The sequence below is a fragment of the Leiobunum rupestre genome, chromosome 4 (genome assembly GCF_980474605.1).
Source record: "Leiobunum rupestre chromosome 4, qqLeiRupe1.1.hap1, whole genome shotgun sequence".
NCBI classification, from domain to species: domain Eukaryota; kingdom Metazoa; phylum Arthropoda; class Arachnida; order Opiliones; family Sclerosomatidae; genus Leiobunum; species Leiobunum rupestre.
This window is the reverse complement of record NC_143387.1, coordinates 60,020,608-60,043,450: the sequence shown is the minus strand read 5'-3', so window position 1 is coordinate 60,043,450 and position 22,843 is coordinate 60,020,608. Positions and strand designations below refer to the sequence as shown.

Genomic DNA, 22,843 nt, shown 5'->3' with positions numbered 1-22,843 from the left:
TCTAAGCCTTAGCTATTTCTCAGGTGCGGAATAACAATAAAGGAAACAAAACGGATATATTTGAAAGAAAGCTGAGGTATTTTATTTTATAACGTTTGGGGTTTAATATATGGCGGCTAAGATGGGAATTTATTTCCCATAAAACCATTTTTCGGCTCCGTAGAAATGGACGGGCCACATTCCGAAGGAAACTTGAAAAATAGACGCAAATATTGTCTCGGGTTTGACGTAAGGGGCCATTCCGTGTCGGAGTGATTGGACGAGGGTGATCGTATTGGGAGTTACGCGATTCGGAATCGCGACCGCGGGGAAACTGTTCCCAAAGAATGCGAAAGAATGCTTGTTGGCAAAATAATCGTCGCTTTAAATGGACTCTTTATTCACGTTCAACCAGAGCGAATAAAGAGCGGAGAACGACTCATTTCAAAGTCAAATGAGCCACCGTCATTCCTCGAGTGTCTACAAACGCGCCACTTGAGATATATTAGGATAAATTAACTGTGAAAACGGATATCCTATATCTAAGGAAAAATATACTATTTGTTTATTTATTTGCGAATAAACTAGCCTTGTAAATTTTACCCAAAAGTTTCGTTGTAAAAGTCGGAAGAAATAACTACAGGGTTTATACAAATTACTGAAAATCATATTCTTCCCACGTTTTTTCACCGAAGTTTTCCGTGTTATTTTCCTAGGTTTTTACCCGAGTTTTTCATTTTATTTTCCAGGGTTTATTAACCGGAGTTTTCTCTGTTATTTTCCAGGGTTTATTAACCGGAGTTTTCTCTGTTATTTTCCAGGGTTTATTAAACGGACTTTTTTTATTATTTTCCCGGAGTTTTCCCTAATTTTTCAACATGGTTGCCATAATATTTTCAGATTCAAATTCCCTGACTATTCCTTGTTTTCCCTGACCATTTTAAGAGATTTTTCTCTGACTTTTTAAGTCCAAAATAAGGCAATTTTTAATTTTTAATTTTACTTTTATCCGAAGTTAATAAATTTAAAACAACTTATATCTCAGTACAAAGGTTATTACAACGTTAAAAAATAGCAACACGTTTAAGTACCTAAATAATAACAACAGAATTGGTCATAGATCTAGTGTAAAATTACCCTAAAAAAATGTCGAGATAAAATTTAATTATCTTTGACTCTTCCCAGACCTTTTACAGGGTTGCCACAAAATTTTCAGATTCAAATTCCCTGACTATTCCCTGTTTTCCCTGACCATTTTAAGAGATTTTCCCTGACTTATAAAGGGCAAAATTTTTCGTTTATATTTTACTTTTATTAGAAGTTAATAAATTTGGATGGACTTATATTTCAGTAAAAAGGTTATTGCAATGTTGAAAAAATTAGCCAAACATTCAAGGAAATAAATGATAATCGTGGAATTTGTCATACATCTAGAGTTAAATTACCTTCAAAAAGTGCCCAGATAAAATTAAATTCCCTGACTTTTCCCTGAATCTTTACAAATTCTTAAAATTCCCTGACTTTTCCCTGAATCTTTACAAATTCTTAAAATTCCCTGACATTTCCCTGACTTTTTAAGCCCATTTTTAAATTCCCTGACTTTTCCCTGATTTCCCTGACGTGTGGCAACCCTGTTTTAGGCCAATTTTTAAACATTCTAAATCCAGACAAATTTCCCTAACATATACTAAATGTTTTAGGTGTTTCTGAAATTTCCCCGACTTTTGATAATAATCTAATTTCTTGATATTTCCAAATTATCCTTGTTAGTACGAAACTTGTTTATAAAAACCTAATAAACGTTCAAAATTTATGGGCGTCACTCTTCGGAATACGTATGTCCTGGTATCGGTTCTGACCGGTAAAATTTCTGGATTTTTCCAGCTAAAAAGTAAAGAATTACCGCAGCAACAAACCACTACGCAGCGCTAAAAATTACAAAACACCTAGAAAGGAAGCGTACAATACTAGAAAGTAGAACCTTTCTTTTGCAAAGCTATAGACAGGAATCCATACCTCTACTTGGAATGCTTATCCTGGCGTATCGCGTATGGTAAGATCACTCTGACGGCTTTGGCCCCGCCTCCGTGAGAAAAAAATCCCGCGCTCGCCTCTCACGTTGTTGTTTGTTATGTTACTCATATTTGTATAGGTAAAATAGGATTATTATTCTAAAAATAGGATTATTTTTCTAAAAATATAGGACTTTATAGGACTATTTTTACAAAATTATAGGATTTTATAGGACTATATATGCTATTTAATTTACTAACTTTATGCATTTAAAAACAAAATCTATATTTAGATAAATAAATCTTTGATTTTCACTTAAAAAATATAAATTATTTAACCATTTTATCACAAAAATATACTAGTAGCTAAGTATGTTTACAATAACAAAAGTATAGACTAGAATGACTTGGTATAGGAATTTATCCTATAGCTAAATCGAGCTAAATCTAGCAATTTAACTGAGTGGCTGGATTTGAAATGTGCAAAATATAAAACTTATAGGATTATATAGGACTTTGGGGGGATTTTGCTAAAAATATAGGATGTTATAGGACATTTTTGAAAATATAGGATTTTATAGGAATTATAGGACCTCTGGGGGCCCTGACATAGTGACGTCAAAAAACCGTCAGCCACATCGAGATGAAAATCAGCCGCGATAAGCATTCAAAGTATAGAAATGCTCTCGAGAGGTTATATTCCCTTTAAGGAAAATAAAATTTTGTCTTTCTCCGTATCGCTTTTTCTCATCAATCGTTCACTTTCATCGAACAATCCACTCAGAATGAAACGTTCAATGGCAGTAAATGAACGCCGGGTGGTGGAGTAAAAACAAACGGTGTCCTTACCTGAGGCGTGGGTCGGGATGTACGGAGCCAACAGTCTCGATTTCTTCTTCTCGTATCCTTTCTGGGTGATGTCCCCTATAAATAAAACATCAAGATTTACTATTCCACTCCAGTCACGCGCAATACGCCAACACTATATTATACGCGACGAAACCCAATCGGCTCCCGCCTATAGCCCTCGCAAACTTCACTGCGGCCCTTCCTTCCGAGCAGAAATGCCAAGGTTCGGGTAAAGACATTAAGGAGAGTGTAGGGGGGGGGGGTAGGGGGCGGATGTCGTTGCGAAAAACACCCGTCGAGAATATCAATGTTTCGGGAATGACAGTGAACTAAATATCGAAATTATGTTAAGCCTTTGCCAGGGATAAATGAATGACGGACGGCTACGATTAGAGCATAGCGCCGATTTAATTTCGGTCGGCGGCGGCGTTTCGCGAAAAACACTCGGCGGCGTTGATTTTTGTCGGCGGCGGCGGCGGCGGCATGAAGGGGAAAAATGTCTCCCTCCCTTTTTAAAATTTCAAAAAAAAAATCCAAAATGTTTTTGAAAGAAAAAGAAAAGTAAAGATACGTAGGAAAACTAAAAACAATTCGGCGGCGGGAACAAAATTTATCAGCGGCGCGCCGAAAAGTAAATAACTCGGCGGCGGCGGCTCGGCGCCAGAGAAAATAGCGGCGACGGCGGCGTTGGATCGGCGGCGCTAAGCTCTAGCTACGATTATAACACGGCCCCGTCATGGAAGCGGCCAGAGCGCGGTAGGTGGTAAATCAGCTCAGCCGGGGATCAAAATGTAATACAACGAGGATCACCTACCCCAGCCCCTGCCCCGTATTTTATTAAATTGGGTTTCCCCCTGTCGTTCCCTCCAAAAGGATTAAGGCGGCAAGAGAGGCTCTGACGTGATGCGGGGCAGACTGTATTGACGGGGCTGCTCCAGCCGAGTAATTAAATCAACACGGACGTGATTTTCATAAAAGATTGTTGAAAGGTTTTTCAAGTTTCACAATTTTTCTTGAGATGATATTTACAAATTAGCTTTATTCGTTTTTAGGGAAAAAACGAATTTGGCCGGCACGAATTTTACATTGTTTATCAGAAGTTATTAAATTATTTTAATTAATTTAACTTATTTTTCAAACATTTCACTTCATTCTAAATCGAAAAACAGTACGCTAACACGGACTTCTAATGGTTATAAGGTAACTAGCGCCAGCTTTTGATAAACCTGGTGACAGAAATTTGAAACTATGTGATCCACCATAATTATTTTATAATCCTTTTAAAAAAGGAAGAACAAAAATTGTTTGATTCCAAACAGACTTTGTCGGTTACCGAAATAAAGTAAAATTTACTAAATATTTAAACCGTATTACACTTTTCAGACAAGGCTTATAAAAGCCGGGTTTCGACTCCCGTTTAGTAAACCACAGTCAATGAAATGTACGTGAAAAAATAACCCTGTTTTATAGACAAAAGATAGAAACAGTATCCGAACCCAAAAATAGCATAACTCGGAAGTCCTTTGTACGCTATCTAAAAAAATCTGGCATTACCAGTGATGGGCGTGCTCAGCTCATTTTAGAGAGGGTCGGAGCGTTTGGAGTCAGAATGAGCGCTAACTATCAAATGACTGAGCTAGTACCTTAATATTTATCTATTAGTGAGTAAAAAAATTCGTGAACGTAAATTCCAGGGCCCCCGCTCAAATCTTCAATTTTTTTAAAGGAAAATTGGATTATATTTCTGAAAATATAGGACTTTATAAGACTATTTTTACAAAATTATAGGATTTTATGGGACTATATATGCGATTTCATTTACTAACTTTATGCATTTAAAAACAAAATCTATATTTAGAGAAAAAAATCTTTGATTTTCACTTAAAAAATATAAATTATTTAACCATTTTATAACAAAAATATACTAGTAGCTAACCATGTTAACATTTTACAAAAGTTTAAACTAGAATAACTTTGTATAGGAATTTATCCTATAGCTAAATCTAGCAATTTAACTGAGTGGTTGGATTTGAAATGGGCTAAATATCAAAATTATGGGATTTTATAGGACTTTTGGTGGATTTTGCTAAAAATATAGGATGTTATAGGACATTTTTGAAAATATAGGATTTTATAGGAATTATAGGACCTCTGGGGGCCCTGAAATTCTAGTTTTATTAAATGAGCAGAAGAATTTACACTATTTCGTTGCATTTTCAGAATTTTATATAATTTTGGTAGTTCTACAATTTATTTTGCTGATTGAATTAGAGATTTCAGTATTTTTAAAGAACTATAATTCGTTTTCTAAATTCGGCGAGCTTTTTGATGAGACGAGAAGAATCTATTTTTTATTGAGTTGAGCGTGAGAAAGCTTTAGCTGCAATCATTTAGATATTGAGCGAATGAGAGAGCAAGCACATTCCTTAGAAAATTGAAAATACAAAAGCTTCATCCAAGTAGATATAAGATAGATACATAGTAATAATAATAATTATCAGCACCACCTTATGCCCAAATCATCTAGCGACTTATAATGCTTTATTCAGGTGGCCGGGTTACAATGCGTAGGAGGGTGGTGGCAAGCCCTTCATGCCACGCGAACCAACAGCTCCCTACACTCACCCAGGGTTAACCACCAAAAAATCCATAGTTAAAACCCCCTTTTTTTTATTAAAAAGTAATACTTGAGAAATGAATTAGAAATATTGAAAAAACTAAAACTTATAACCTTCACTTTTTGTCGTAAGTAATGAGAGCTAGATAGATATAAGCAATTAGGGGATCTTAAAATTCATTTTGCGCGTGAAAATACGCCGCCATGTTAGGGTATAAAAGCGGGTAAATAAGTCTAGTATACCACACAATTTAAAGGTACTGTAATGACGGCTAGATATAAGCAATTTGAGCATTTTTATTAATAGATTTAACCGGTTTAAACCACCGGTTACAGCCGGTTTTACCTATTCTGGATTTTTAAATTTAAATAAAGCCGGTTTTTTGCCAACCCTGATACTCACTCTTGAAAAGAGTGTTTGAGACAAATAATACGAGCGGCTTGCGAGCTGAGAATGGATTTCCCAAAAATGCCCATCACTGGGCATTAGCGTTACGTAAACCCGCGTCAGCTGGCATATTCATTTAACGAAACATTATTTCCCAGTAACCCAATACTGTTATTACGCATTCATTTGGTTGGAGCGCATTACACAGGTCCGCAAAGACCATCGATCGGGCTTAACACAGGGAACCTGGGTCGGAAGCGAAATAGAAACCCTCCCGTAAGAACGGACAATCGTTGAAAAACATTAAAAAAAACGTGTCAAAAACCCATTACATAGTAGTGTCCCCATTTAGACCCGAAAAAAACATTTCGGCAACCGCGTGTCTGTATGGCAGACAGCTGTGATTCATCCACGAAATATTTCCCCGACGACAATTGAAGGAGACCACGCTGAGAAAAGAGAGACAAAACGCCCTCGGAGACAGTTACCATCCATTTCTACGCGGAACGCTGCAGAATCCAGTCAAAGGTTGCGCTTGACACGCACCGGGTTAGTCGTTCGTGATCCGTCAGAGTAAATTAATAGCGAGGCCAATGAAGAGGTCGGCTTTCCACGCGCTTCTTCGGTGGCCGAAAATAACGTCGATGAAAAGATAAGGGATCTTCTCGAGGACGATTGTGGGCGCGCACCACGCGGAGGGGGTCCACACCCTCTTGTCCCCGACATAATATTACGCGCCACAATATTTATCGATGAAATCATCGTTTCAGCTTTTTGAAAAATGTGTTATGGAAGCGAAGCGAGCGAGACGGCCTCCTCGCCGACTCAAATGGAGAAATGTTTGCCCAACGCCGTACGCGTTGTAAAAGTTACACGCTTTCAATGAAATGATGTGATTGGTAATGTCGGGGTGCTAGAGACCATCTAGTTTTATTGGGACACGTGTTATCATATGTAACGTAATCTTTCATAAGTAGGCCATAAAAACGTTTTTTTTTAATCACGGCAGGGCCCCCACTTAAATCTTCAATTTTTTATAGGATTATTTTCGAAAAATATAGGACTTTATAGGACTATTTTTACAAAATTATAGGACTTAATAGGACTATTTTTACAAAATTATAGGACTTTATAGGACTATTTTTACAAATTTATAGGACTTTATAGGACTATTTTTACAAAATTATAGGACTTTATAGGACTATTTTTACAAAATTATAGGACTTTATAGGACTATTTTTTCAAAATTATAGGACTTTATAGGACTATATATGCTATTTAATTTACTAACTTTATGCATTTTAAAACAAAATCTATATTTAGAGAAATAAATCTTTGATTTTCACTTAAAATATAGAAACGATTTAACCATTTTATCACAAAAATATACTAGTAGCTATCCATGTTAACAATAACAAAAGTATAGACTAGAATGACTTGGTATAGGAATTTCTCCTATAGCTCAACCTAGCAATTTAACTGTCTTGGTAGTGGCTGGATCTGAAATGGCCAAAATATCAAAATTATAGGATTTTATAGGACTTTTAAGGGATTTTTCTAAAAATATAGGATTTTTTAGGAATTATAGGACCTTGATATGGCGCTAAAGCGGCCAACCCATTCGCCGAAATTCCGTGAGCAAGGATTTTCCCGCTATAACAAGCGTGGCGCTGAACTCATACAGTTTTTTTACATTGGCTTCAATGCAAAAAAAGCTATTCTAAAAAATAGTCCGCTAGGGGCGCTCAAATCCTACAGTCTCGTAGAAACTTCATCTAATGGGTTGGCCGCTGTAGCGCGAGATCAAAGTTGGCCCTGGTTTAATGGAACCTTGTTCACTCTATATGACGTATAAATGACGTCACTTCCACTCCTTAACGAAAAACGCGTCATCAACTTTATAGATGGGAATCGGAAGTTAGTTAAGAGGATTTTGAAACCATTCCTAGAGAATTTGTTCCCATGGTAACCTTTCCAATTGCACAAGAGGTATACAGAGCCGTGCAGGAACAGTTCGGGCCCCGGGGCAAATTATATCATCGCGGGTCCTTTTAAATTTTCGAATGGGGGTTTCTATAGCTAAGGGCAAGACGATGAGCCCCTAAAAAGCATGCTTCTGGGCTCTTTTCCACCGGGCCCAGGGGGATTTTAACGTTTGTTCAACAAAGTCACGTTGAATTGGTTTTATATGGAAAACGTACCACGCAGGCATACTAACGAGTGATTATATTACATATAGTGTTAAGTTAGGGACGAATTTGCTAAATATATTCTTACTCGACGGTTTGTGATTTAATAGGATAAGAATCCAAGGTAAAATGTAAGCGGATAGAATTACACAATTTTTTTTTTACAATTCACGTTATGATTCATACTTACGTAAGGGACCAGCCCATTTTTTCATACATTTTTTTATCGCTTCTGGTACTCGAGGTATGGGAAAGGTCAGGCATTCATAAGGTCAAACAGCTGTAGGCGTGAAGTATAGCTAGTGCCGAAGAATTTCATACTCATCTTCTTAAGAGAGATTCGCCGGGAGATCTCGACATTTGGTCGCGCGGGGCCATAGTACAGAGCTCACTTTAAATCCGGGCCTTCACGTGGCTGGCACATTTCGAGGAGAGGGGGGCGGGAGTCCCGATAAGGGACCGCGTCGACCAAATCATATTTTTAGAAATAATTACGCGCCAAATCAATTGGGCCTATACCGATCCGCCCCCAAACTAAATATTTGGACAAGTTAAAGTAAACAAACGAGATTCAGCTGGTAATTTTGTCGACGGGGTACCCCTAGCGAGCCTTACACGACGGCGCCAACTAGGGTTTTTAGCGCGGACTTTACTCCCTCCCCTTCCTTCGTGCGCGCTGTCAATTTAGGCGAAACCAGAGACATCAGTCCATCCGGGAAAAGACGAGCAGACGCGAGACAGCGAGACGAAAAAATCGTGGTTTCGATCAAGGATGGGTTCCTCCGTCTGTCTGCCGAAGACGAGTCCCTGGAGTCAGTAGCGAAGTAAGACAGACGCGTTACGAGGAGCTGCCATTGTTTATTTGTCTCGCCAATTTGGAGCGGATTAAGCCTCGCCGTCGTCGTTTCCAACGTGTCAATCCGGACATAAAACAAACGTTCGAAACATTGGACGCAAGATCCGTCGCGCCACTATGGTTCGAGTTTCGTTTCGGCCAAGGTCCGCCAGTGATGCCAGATTGAGGGAAATAGTATATTTTATAAAATGTCTTTACGCTTGCCCAACTTGTTGAAAGGTTGCCCTGGAATAGTTCAGCCAATGCCTAAAAATGAGTTCATAAGCACTTTAGTGGGAGCGAAAACGGATCCACAGCTGAAGCGGGGAGGCAACATTTCAACAAGATGGCCAAGTTTATTTTATAAAAAGAACTATTTCTCACATCTAGGGAAATTTTAACCCCTTAAAACGGTAAAAGGGAAATCCAACCAAAAATTTGGTAAATCTAGGGAAATTCGAGGGGGAAAATATTTTGTTCAAAGCTAATATAAAAAATGGCACACCTTAATTAAATTGAAGTTATCAGACTGCTATACTCCCCATGTTGGAGGCGTTTTCCTTAAAAAGTTACATTTTGACCTCGAATTTGAAATTTGGCGCGATACATAGAAATAGCTATACACACAATTACTAAGTGCAGTTTATCGCGCCAAAAGACGGGGATGGAAATTAGCTTTTATTTGACTAGATTTTCTCATCATTTTCATAAAGAAAACCGCTCTCCGATTCCGAGCGCTATTTCCATAACTTCGGTTCATTTACTTCTGGTAAGAGTCAATACAATCATAATTTTTTTGTCGGATTCGCTTTAGCTGGCACCCCTGCAATTTTATTTGGGAAATTTGTGACCCACAGGAACGGGTCCTAACGACTTTTTCTCGCTCTATCCCCAGTACAAACTGTGATTTTTACACTGGTAAAATTGTTCCTAGTTTTTATACATATCGAGATGAAAATAAAAGAAATATTTTCTTCTGGACATTTGTTATTTTTGTTTTACAACGTCTCAAGTAATAATTTTTTAAGCAAATATCATTGTTTTTAGTGTTTTAGAAAACTAGGGAAATTTTTGTTCAAAAAGGGAAATTTCAATGGTCGAAAAGAGAAATTCCATTTTCGCGACCCGGCATCACTGAGGCGCTGTGGCGGATGACTAACGTCCCGTAACAACGGAGGCCGAGTCATTTTCTGGCGAATGCCTGAAGACGACAAGCGAAAGAAGCGAAGGAGAGTTTCGACGCGTGAAGGAAAACAAGAGTGACTGTCGGAGCAGGCGCGTGTTCCGCTTGAACGGAGTCCCACGCGGCCGACAAGAACGTAATTGCGACATTACTCCTCTCCGGAATCCTCTCGCTAACGTCAAACCCGTTTTCGATATAATCCCCCGAAACGGACCAAAACGAGTTTGCAACATCCAAATATTCGTCCGTCCGCGAAGAGAATGCCTTTTAACGAGATCATTCTGTTCCACCCGAGAGGGTAGTCACTCGTTAAATTTTTTACACCTGATAACTGATTTTCGGAAAATAATCGGCGATTGCTCATAATTTTTCGGCGATTTCCAGTGATTATTTTAAGTGAATTATCGTGATTTTTACACCTGATTACTTAAGTGACTACCCCCTCGGTGCCATTAAAGCGATAATCGAAACTAGTGCTCGGAATTGTTTATTCATTATCCACAAATTTTCCGATTTATTTTAAAAAACGTTGGTAAAAAGAATATCATTTTAACTTATTTAATTATGTTTTTTACGCAACCAAGCATTAATTTGAATAAAAGTGGTATTTATTTAATTAATTGTTTGTTTTATTTAAATTCACCTTCGATTATTTAAACATTTTACAATTTTTATTCAACTATTGGTTATTTAAATAAATATTATTTAAATATAGCCGAGCTTATTTTATTCATGGATAAAAATTAATCGACTGCCGAACACTAATTGAGATTTCTGAGCGCAATTTTCGTGTTGATTTCAGATTTTTTATTTTTGAACGGATTTTCACCCAATTTCGGAATTTTCAAATTGATTTCAAGATTTCTAAAATCAGTTTTCTCTAGAGTGTACGAGATTTGTACGAATGCCAGTCCCCTCACAATGCATTCTGGTATCGAAAATATAGCACTGATTTAGCACTCTTGTTTCACACAGACGATCGACGTGTTTAGTTTGCTTAAGATTTGTGATCGAAAAGCAGACGATCCTTCGCAACAAAGTATAAATGGGTGCAGTGGCGAATACATAAGGGAGGCGTGGGGTGGGCCTGCAGTGGCGAATACACTTAAGCTTTGCATGTGACTTGAGGATTTATTATTACACCCATAGCTCAAGATTTCTTTTAGCGCCCCCCTTGAGTTTTTTCGGTATCCGCCACTGACATTGTGAGTGGGTGGTACTAGAGGTTAATGCGATTCTTTAGGTACCCGAATGCATTCTGACCTCTATCAAGAGCCCATACATTTCAAAATCTATCAGATAAATTGCGGAGTATCATCAGCGTTATATATGGAACGATTGGGACGATATCGCATGAAGTAATTAGAACTTCCCCGAAAGCAATTTACAAATCAGTCTTTGAAGTAGGAAAAATTACGAAATTGATGTCCAAATATTCATTGTGACTTCAGATTTCGTACTTAAAACCGATTTTAAAGGTAGTTAGTTACACAAACTGACCGCGGGGAAGCCCTAAAAACTTCATAAGAAAAAAAAATTAATTTCCAGTCGATTTATACGTTCATATAGGAGTAAACGTAAAGAAAATATTTCACAATTATTTGTTGAAATTATATTAAAAAGTATAATTTTTAAATATTTATGAAATTAAAACAAATTAGGTTGAATATTATGGGAACAAATTGGTCTGAAACGACATGACACCATAAATGACGTACTTTGCTCAAAATGCTTTCATTATTTGTTTCATTTCGATATATATTAAAAACTCGTATTTGAAATCAACACAAAATAGGAAGCTAACAGTTCTACGTCACAAGACGTCACCCATGCTTTTCTCCTATTGAAAAAAAAATTCTACCCAACATGGCGGCCACAGTAAAAGCTACGGAGTGTCCAATTCCATTCAATTTTTATGATAGTCATTCAAAGCATATGAAACGAAAAAAGGCCAAGTCTTAAAAGACTTACGCATCCGTACTGGAAGGGTACAGAATGATTAAAATTAGTGGTTTAGAACAGATAGCTTACCTATGAGGTACATTAGACACGTTCAATTTCATCATAACTTAGATTGACATAGTTTCTGATATATTTTTTAAAGTTTATCATATTGGACAAAGATTGTATTTCCTGCGGTAAAGCATTATACAATTTTATGCCCATATAAAAGATTAATTTAGTTTTTTTGGACGTTTTTGCCCGAGGGATGGATAAAAAGTTGTTTCTTAGGTTATGATCAACAGTATTGCGTTGAGTGGAAGAGGTTACAGTCTGAACGAAGTACAGAGTTTTGAATAAAAGTTAGACAGTTGAATTTGTATACGTCATAAATTTTTAAAATGTCGAAAGCCACAAATAGGTCAGGGCGGCCACAATATTTTCAGATTCAAATTCCCTGACTAATCCCTGTTTTCCCTAATAATTTTAAGATCTTTTCCCTGACTTTTTAAAACAAATACGACACTTTTAGCTCTATATTTAACATTTTTCAGAAGTTTATAAATTGAAATCAACCTACATTTCAGTACAAAAGTATTATTGCAACGTTAAAAAATAGCAAAACTTTAAAAGAACGAAATAATAATCATAGAATTGGTCAGATAACTAGAGTAAAATTCCCTTCAAAGTGTCAAGATAAAATTGAATTCCCTGACTTTTCCCTGTCTTTTTAAAAATTCCTAAAATTCCCTGACATTTTATGCCCATTTTTAAATTCCTTGACTTTTCCCTGATTTCCCTGACGTGAGGAAACCCTGTAGGTCTTTCGTAGGCTCGTAATACGGTTTGTTTTTTACAATTCTGTTACAATAGTGCCCTATATTCAAAAATAGTCCAAATATAGAAGTGATAAGGGGTGGTCAAGGGAACGCAAACAAACGCGACAACTTGATTTAACGAAATGAAATTGAAATCTCTCCAAAAGCGAGTGGGGCCGTCCACCCGAAGACAGAGAGACACTGGAAACTTTTAATAGGTGTAAAATTCCTTCCATTAGGAGCGTTTTCAAACACGACGTTTACGTAAGAACGCGTTCATCCAACACCACCATTAAATGAAAGATAAAAGTGCTAAGCTTAAAGGCGGTACAGTCTTAAATAATTCCCAAGGATGAGTCACGTCGAAGGTGGTCTTTTAGCGGGGCGAACTATAGCGGTATCTGGGGAGACGAAATTTAATTGGCTCTTTGTTTTGCCAGTTTGTCAAGTGAAAGGAGCGCGGTAATCATTCGAGCGAATACAATAGTTAATTACAGAAGGAACCCCCCGGTCGGAATATATGTTTCGTCCTTCAAAGTGTAAAGTTGGAATTGATAGCGGGTGGGGGGATGCGTATCTCCCGACGGGACAATTAAATTAAAAAGGACCCGATGCTATTTCGCAAATGGGATGGAATGGGAAGGTTCGACAGCCTTTGTCTTCCGTCTGTCTGCTGGGGAATTATTTTATTGCATATATAAATACGCGGTTTATATGCTTCGTGAATAATGGACGCTGATAATTAGCGTACGCGGAAATAAAAATTATTTTAATTATTATTCCGGCTCATTTTGTACAAAAAGGGAAATGCATTAGTGAGTCTACTCTAATAAAATCTTGTTAATAGTGTGGTGGGGGGGGGGGGCATTTTTGGTTTATTGTTTTTTTATCTCGGAAGTTTTTCTTTCGCGACGCTGTCTTTCAAAAGAGAAGGAAAAGGTGGAAAACCGAAAATACCGCTTGTGAGAACTATTAAATGCCAGTACAGGGTACCGACAAGAACTTGAATTTGCCCAGCTTTCTCATAAAATACTTTCAGTATTCTAGGATCCGAAAATTTTAAATTGTCAAAAAATGATGTGAGATTCGAAACTTGGGAAATAAAATTGTAGAACTCGAAAATTCGAAATAAAATTGCAGGACTCGGAAATTCGAAATAAAATTGCAGGACTCGAAAATTCGAAATAAAATTGCAGGACTCGAAAATTCGAAATAAAATTGCAGGACTCGAAAATTCGAAAAAAAAATTGTAGGACCGGAAAAATTTGAATAAAAATTGTAGGACTCGAAAATTTGCCCAAAAAGTTTAGGACCCAAAATTTTGAAAGAAAAATAGGACTCGAAAATTAAAAAAAATCTTAGAACTAGATAATTTGTTCCCGATCATTACGTCAGGTACTAAACCTCTCTCTCATTCTCGTTCTACACTTAGCTCATCCGCATTTGGCATAATACTTTGGGTACCGTAAGAACGACATATTAGAGAGAGACATCCTAGGAACTGACCCTGTTAAGATTACGGCGTGTATCGAAAAACACATCCTTAATGTAAAAATCATCGACAAAAATAAACGCAGCCATTCGCGGCAAACAGCGAAGTTTCGCGTTTAAGTGGGTTAAAACGATGTCTAAAAAGTGTATTTGCTCAGGAATGCGTCACCCATATCCTGTCTCCTCTTCATCGTGTCATCTAGAGTCAAAACTGAAATAAAACGGCCCGTCCCAAATTGGGGAAAAAAACTAGCGAGGCGCCGGCCGACTCAAGACGCAAAAATGCCAACGAACTCGGGCCTGTTATTTTGTTTTTATTAGCCACCCTAGAGAGAGACGGAGATATTTAAACGCGTCAAATACATCGACAATTCGCTAACGAGACAGATCCCAACAAGGAGCCATTCAAGAAGGATAGAGATGGATCCTACCGAGCTACCATTAAGTCGTTTATATAAGTAAATTGCGGGTTGTTGATAAAACAATCGATGGAAGATCCATTACGAGGCGGTTCGCGACAAGTGGTCCTGCTAAAACGGGGAGTTTGAAGTTTTCAATTTCGCGGAGTCCCCCGAGAGACGAGCAAAAAGTGGAAAACAATTTAAGAGACAATTAGCCATCTCGAGTAATGGCGAGGCTGCTTTAAAAAAGGATATAATTGAACGTAATCAAAAGAAGGCTTCAACGTAGCGAGAGAGTCAGGAAGCTAGTCATTAACTAGGTCCCATCTTCGAGAATTAAATAATACATTCGAAAAGTTCTCGCGTCAAAAACAACGCTAGAGTTTATGATGATGATCTTACGGAGGTCGGCCGATGCTGAAGAGAATATTTTCGAAATGTTTTTAGATGTACATAAAACCATAAGTCTATAATATTTTTCCATAAGTTTGTCACTTTGAGGAATATTTTACTGAGAGCTAGTAACGGAGTGACGTCATCACGAGAAGAAAATATCCCCCTGGCGAGGCTACTTGTGACGCGTTACAACTAGCAAGCGGACGCAAAACGGCGACGAAGTCCGTAATGCAGTCGTTTTGTGAATAGCTCTCAGTAAAACTTTTGCGTGTGAAGAATAGGAAGTGTCATACTTATGTATAAATATTATACACTTATGATGACACTGCCTATCACTATGCAGTCCGACGAACATCGAATTTCATGATTTGTTTCTGATTGGCTGACAAGCATATGTCGTAATAGTGACGTACAATGTCATCAGATACGGGTAGCTCACGTGACGTGAAGTGAAAAAGTAGTTCTGTTTACATTTTTTAAAATAAAATGGCCGACTTTCACGTCGCAAAAGCGGAGAATCTTAAAAAATCTGGTAAAGTAAATTTAATTACGCGGGACAAAAGATTTGAATCTCTCTAGCCATTAGCCAACCACGGAGAGCTCTTGGGACTATGTTTTTTGTGGGAGTAAATTGGTTTAAAAAGTGTGTACTTCCGCCATTTTTTCACGCCTTTTCGAGGTTGGTCGGACTGCCGTTACACTAGGGAACCCTTGTGTTATCTTTATCTCCTTCTGTTAAAAGTAAATGTTGATTCGAGTTCTCCAAGACAATCATTCAACATTATATTTCTAAAAATTATTCTTACATTTCTAAGAACCGTTAAGTACAACAGTATTTCCTAGATAATCAGCGCTAATTACGGGAAATATTCTAGCAATTAGTGATAATTTCGAAGGAAATCAAGGGTAATTATGGAAAATCGTACGGATTGCAGAAAACGTTGCCTGAATCAGAAATTAACCAAAAATGTAACGAAATGAGGCTAACCGATACGTAAGTGTTACCCAGTTTCGGGGGCCCCATCAAAATCAGGGTAAAAATTAAGGGATAATAATAATAATAATAATAATAATCAGATAGGCTATTACCCAAAGCACCACCTTAGGCCCAAGTCATCTAGCGACTTATAACGCCGTTAAACAGGTGGCCGGGTTACAATAAATAGTTTTTTCGCGTTATAAAAAATAGGGTAAAATAGAGAAAAAATTAACAAGATGGCACACCCACAATAGTAGCCTCTTCCTCCTAGCACTCTTGATTTTACCACTTTGATTAAAAACTGCGACTCACCACTGGTTTAGTTAGATAGAGAGAACTAATACCAATCGAATGACGCCCGAATTAAATTTATATCGAATGCTGTTGCAGATAATTCGTCGATTCCCGGGGTCCTATACGGAGTTATAGCCTGTACTGTATCCTAGCTTACACTGTATTATTCACCTTCACCACCAACGCCTACATCAGCAACGAAAGTAACAGCCTCTTTCCTCAATACTAAAGGAAGAGGATAAAAATAGGAACCAAATAGGTGAAAATGTTTAACAAAATGCAATCTTTATTTAAACTCGATTATCGAAAAAGCTTATTTCGTTTTAATTACCGGATTTCAAAAATTTATTTAGTTATTAACAATCGCCAAAACTGACTCGTATACTAACAAGGAGACATCCCAAAGTGTAACCCACCGATTTTGTTCAAACTCGGGGGATTGATAGACCTTCATGTAACTTGAAAAATCCTAAATGGAATTTATTCAATGGGCAACGGTTTGGCCATGGCAACGAAAAATGTTTTTGACAACAACAAATGGAAGTTTTCCCATTGAAAATAACATGGGATTCTGACCGATTCCTAGGACCCCCCCCCCCCCTGTGAAAAATAGAAAAAAATAGATTCAAATTGACCAAAATTGATCAGCTGTTGATCAATTTGAGGTCAAAATCCCATGTTATTTTCAATGGGAAAATTTAATATTTCGTGTTGTCAAAAACATTTTTCGTTGCCATGGCAAAACGGTTGCCCAGTGAATAAATTCCCTTTAGGATTTTTCATGATACATGAAGGTCTACCAATCCCCCGAGTTTGAACAAAATCGGTGGGTTACACTTCGGGATGTCTCCTTGTAAGTTGTAGCAATTGTACATTGATGCTTTACCTTGAAAAGTATAATAATATTTGAAGCCTATGGCGCTTAAAAATACGGTACTAGAACAAATCTAGATTCTAGGAAAGATCCCGAACTTCGAGCAAAACGGGTCTAGTCAAATTAAATCAAAGATACCTAATACAGTCACGAAAACCAACTCCAGAAATAACAAGATGTCACGGACATTTAAGTACACACAATCCCCCGATGTATTCAATATATTTTAAATGTAAAATTTCAATTTGAACAAATTTTCAATCATCTTATACATAAGCTTAATAAACCCAAGAGGTAGTTTATAGAAAATGAATTTTTCGAGTTACCTGGCTTTGGAAATAAGGTAGCAAAACGCAAACAAGTAAATATAAATTAATTTTTAGACTAACCGAATTTTTCGAGTTAAGGTAGCGAAAGGTAAATGTTTTTTGGAGTTAGATGGCGCCTGTATCAATTGGTACAATATTCAAATATCACAATAGTGCGTAGGCGGTTTATGAGGTCCCGCAAATTGGCCATAAACCTCAATTAAAATTAAAATTTCTTAATGCGACCGAAAATGTAGTTAAGAAATGTTCAGTACTATAACTAAAAATGTAATTTTCAACCAAGTCGATCTTAATTAAAAAAAAATAATAATTAACTTCTTGAGCTTCGATTTAAAAAATTTACTACGGACTACCTATGGAAATATACAGGCGCGTAGGAACGTTTTAGCTTAAGGGGGGTTCCGCTAGGATGCTAAATTTGGCGCCCCCCTCATCGTCCGACTTTTTGCGCCCCTTCTAAAACAATTTGACGCCTATTAGGCGAAACTATAAAGTAAATTTGGTCTTAAACAACTTGTTAAAATGGGATAACAAAATCACGTGACTACCATTTCACAGCCAACTTTGATTCGATAATGGCCGTGCGACGGTAAAGAACAAATTATTCCTTCCAGTTACTGCAGACAGCTAATTAACTTCCACTTTTCCATTACAAAATGTTTTAAATAATAATAGTAATTTGTTAATTTAGATGAATCGATCCAAATTTAAACCGCCATTAGCAAAAGAAAATGAACAATAATTCGTATTTCTTAAGATAGATGGCGCTGCCGTTTTTCGAGATAGATGGCGCTGCCGTTTTCCGCAAAGTCACGTGACTACCATCTTTTCAGTCCCCATGGACTTTATAGTTTCGTCTATTTGGCACCCCTTTTTATTTTCGTTCCTACGCCACTAGAATTAAATGCCTTCGATGGACATATCACCGACGCTTCTAGACCTAATAGGCGCTTAAATAAAACATCTTCCCAGAAATTTCCAAGAAGTAATATTTCCGACAGCCAGGGCTCATAAGTTATTATTTATATAGTGCTTGTTGAAAATTGGAAAGCTGGAAACTTTCTCGAACGTAACATCGATTTTTTGCTAAGCCTTAACATGCCAAAAAAGTTACCTGGTAAAAAGGAAACACTTGTTGCATACCGTACTGCAAAAGTAAAATGTTTAGTTCTAAAGGAATGAGTTTTCATCTTTTTCCTAAAGATAATTTTATACGAAATGAATTAACTCTGCCTTAAAATTGCCCGGTATTATAAAAATATTACATATAATTTTAATTATTTATACCATAAGACGATGATAATAATAATAATAATAATAATAATAATAATAATAATAATAATAATAATTAACATTAGTATGTTCCTTATACACGTGAGCCGACGCGTTTCTTATCTGACGCAAAATTCTCATGATAGCAAAAACGCGTCTCCAAATGGCTTAAATATGACTTTTTGGCTAGCCATTCTAACCGTTTAACCGACCGACCGGAAATAGCTCCTTCCCAGATGAATTTGGAGAGGAGAGTAAAAACCGAGTATCTTTTATTGAAGCGTCCATTGTTGGAATACGGCGGCGGCGGCATCGGCTACACTGTGCGTGGGCCCAGTACGTGCAAATCGCTTATTAGGGATTGTGTGTAAAAACGCTCAAGATTCCAAGTTCGCTGATCCTAGGGAAAGGGGGGGGGGGTGCTCGAAGTTCTTACGCCATTAGAAAGAGCGATCCTCTGGCTGGAAGACGAGGGGGCAAAGGTACGAGGGGCATTACGCGGCCCGTTTCCTTTCGGTATTTATCACGCCACCGCCGCCCACCAACGAATAATTGTTTGCCGAGGGAAACACGCAACATCGGAGACGGGCTCATTGTCAATTTGCAGAGGGCGAGAGAGCCTATCTTAGCTACTGACCATAAAGCGAATATACCCCCCAGATACGTTTCCTTAGCGGCTATACGGGTAAAGGGAGAAAAATGTTTTCCTCCAGTCGCTATAAAGACGAATAGAACAAAGAACGGCAGCGGTTTCGTGCGGTTTGGGCCCGCCACTGATTGCGCTTCTGGGAACTGCGGATCGCTACGCGTATTAAAAGGTTTCACCAAAGAAGATTCCTCGACTAAATTAAGACCAGCGTTGCGTAAGATAAACATACGGATATAAACAAAGAAATGCTTGGTTGGTTACAGTTATAGTCTCGAGCTGCGGCCATTATTAAAGTTGAATTCAACGCGAAATTGCGGAATCTGAGAATAATAATAATAATAATAAAAGCTTTTTATTCAGATATCCTTTTCAGTTACACTGCTTTACAAAAGGGTCTGACACGTTAAATTAATTTATTATTAGTTAATTTAAATCATTATTTGACCAATAATCCAAGACACTTCTATTAAATATTTATAATTTCCACAATTCTTAATTTCATTCGGCAAAGAATGCCAGAGTTTAATCCCATTTTCTTTGATACTTTTACTATTCAAAGTTTTTTTTGAATTTTCTGAGTTTCTATAGAAGTTATTGCCACTACCCCGCGTATTATGATTATGAACTGCGTTACCCTTTGGGAACAATATCAATATATAGTCTGAGTGACTATTGTTATGAACTTTATACATAAATTGCAATAATGCTAAAAAGTATATCCTCTCTAAAGGCAGCCAATTTGAAGTCTCTGTACCAATATAGGGGCAGAATCTTGTCACTTTATTTAAATAAACTGTAAACATAACTAAAGAAATTCTTTCGCGCATAAATAGGATTATTATTATTATGTTTTGTACGGAGCCAAAATGCGTTTCGAAAATAATATTTCAACTTCGTAAACCTTCGTTCGAGGCAAAGACTATATGAATTCCTGGTAGGAGCTAAATCGAAAAACCTTAAGCTAGCACGCAGACGTGTAAAATTCGTTGAAACTATATATAGCAACTGATCTATATTAATCATTTTAAACTTTTCCGAAAATTAACTATCGCACACGCCAACAAAATAGGCGCGGTTAAAAATATTTAACACTGAATTAATTTTTTACAATTTGTATTACATTCGTAATTCTGGGTAGAAATTTGCAGCCATAAAATGACGTCATAGCCCCGAAAGCAATTGTCTGACCACGCCTCTTCCTTCCTCCCATTTGTAATTAGAGATAATGAACAAATTAGCGAGACACCAATGCTAGCGAACGCCAAATACGTTTACCAAGGCCCTAGTACACGTAGATGAGGAGATCTCGAAATGCTCAAAAACGGTGACGAATCTGGAATTTTTTTAAAAATTCTGTACATTCTTTTAAGTAAGAAAACATCAGATTTAGAAATTTTACAAAAATTTTGAGCGTGATTTCTTTCAAATGTAATTTTATAATTAGAGAAACTTACGTTAAAAATCTAAAGTTATCTAAAGTCATCTAAAGTCGACTTAAGTTCAAAATCTAAAGTCATCTAAAGTCGACTTAAGTTCAAAATCTAAAGTCATCTAAAGTCGACTTAAGTTCAAAATCTAAAGTCAAATAAAATCATTTAAAGTCCTTTATAGCCTAAAATCTAAAGTCAAATAAAGTCCTCTAAAGGCTGAAATCTAAAGTCAAATAAAGTCCTCTAAAGCCTAAAATCTAAAGTCAAATAATGTCCTCTAAAGGCTGAAATCTAAAGTCAAATAAAGTCCTCTAAAGCCTAAAATCTAAAGTCAAATAAAGTCCTCTAAAGCCTAAAATCCAAAGTTAAATAAAGTCCTTTAAAGCCTAAAATCTAAAGTCCTCTAAAGATTAAAATCTAAAGTCCTCTAAAGATAAAAATCTAAAGTCCTCTAAAGATAAAAATCTAAAGTCCTCTAAAGATTAAAATCTAAAGTCATCTAAAGCCTAAAATCTAAAGTCATCTAAAGATTAAAATCTAAAGTTCATTTTACGGTTTAAATTATTTGGAAAGAATCTCTGTAAACCAAACAGGTAACTCAAGGTAAATTTGGACGTTTGGCATCGGTGACTTAAAAATAACGAAAAGACAATTGAAGAACGCGAAACTAGGGCCGTTCGTCATTGGCACCGTTTCCCGGATCTTCTTAAAGACAACGAGGAGAAGGGGAACCACTACCTGTTGGAACGGCGTAATCCGAATCGCATCCGTCCGAAGAGATCCTCGACGAATATCTGGAGGACGACGTCGACGGCGGACTTCCGGACGACGAGGACGAAGAAGTGTCGTAGGAATTGACCACGCCGTCCAGTTCCAACAAGGGCTGGATGGCCGACCACAAGGCCGGAGTCATGTCGTTCCAACAAGAGCCCATCAACTGGCGATCCTTACGATGGTGATGATGATGATGACTTTGCATGACGGAACAATCTCTCACAAAAGTGGCGCTGACCAAAAACGCGAAAGCACTTCGAAATTCATTTCCCGAGAAACCGCGCGCGAAAAAAATCACAATAAGAAACGGTTGGAACCGGACGCGTTCCCCAAAAACCCCACGTGTTCCGAATAGCGCACCGACCGAGCGAAATACGCCGAATAATATCAGCGAAATCCAACGTTATCGCGAAAAAGAGACGGTCGCTCCCCCGAGGTAGCGGTACTTACGACTCGCGCGTGTGGACACAATAGGGAGAATATCTGGCGCGGTCGGACGAAAAGGACGCTTTCGTTGGGGAAATCTCGAATGTGGGAACGGCACGGCCACACTAGCAGCGTCTTGGAAACAGACTGAAGGGGAAGAGCCGTTGTCAAGGCTTCGAGAGAGAGAGTGAGAGCTAAGTCGTCGGGACGCCGGGGGGGGGGGGGCGAGCAACCGCGTATTTCGGGGGAGGCTGGTGAGGACTCGCCTCTCCTTCTTCTTCTGGCGGCGGTGGTGGGGTGGTGGTGCTGGTGCGGGGTCGGAAAGATAGATTCTCATACGGACGCTTGATGTGGAGAAGAGGTTGCAAACCGTTTCTCTTTTTTACCCCAACAGCGAGAGCGAGAGTATCGAGGGATTGCTCGCGAAGAAAGAGATTGAATCAGCGTTTACAAACTCGGATGAAATAAGCGAAATTAGGACAACCACGCCGAGAAATCTGGGAGTGGAAGACGAAATACTCCGGGAGGGAGTGGTTGGCTTTTAATTAGAAGGGACTGCGACGCGAGCTTTAGCCACGGGCTAGCCGATTACCGAATCGCGGAAATCATTTGGACAAGAGAAGGCTTGTTCGAAATCCCGAATCGCGTTCGTAATATTGACAAGCGAAGGCTTGTTTTCGAAATCCTTTGAAAACGCCAAGACTATTGAAAAGTCGA

The 22,843-nt window shown here is 37.8% G+C and overlaps 1 protein-coding gene across 3 annotated transcripts in view; it reads right to left on the bottom strand.

The window, feature by feature from the left end:
- DIP2 (disco-interacting protein 2) overlaps positions 1–21,920 on the bottom strand; it is a 50,850-nt gene extending 28,930 nt beyond the window's left edge. For all 3 annotated transcript variants that reach the window (XM_090173613.1, XM_090173611.1, XM_090173612.1), the window contains exons 1-2: positions 21,665–21,920; positions 2,841–2,915 (exon numbers count right to left, since the gene is read on the bottom strand). In XM_090173613.1, coding sequence (XP_090029739.1) covers positions 2,841–2,915; positions 21,665–21,905 — 316 coding nt within the window. In that variant the 5' untranslated portion in view covers positions 21,906–21,920. The remainder of the gene's footprint in view (positions 1–2,840; positions 2,916–21,664) is intronic.
- Positions 21,921–22,843: the final 923 nt, after the last annotated feature.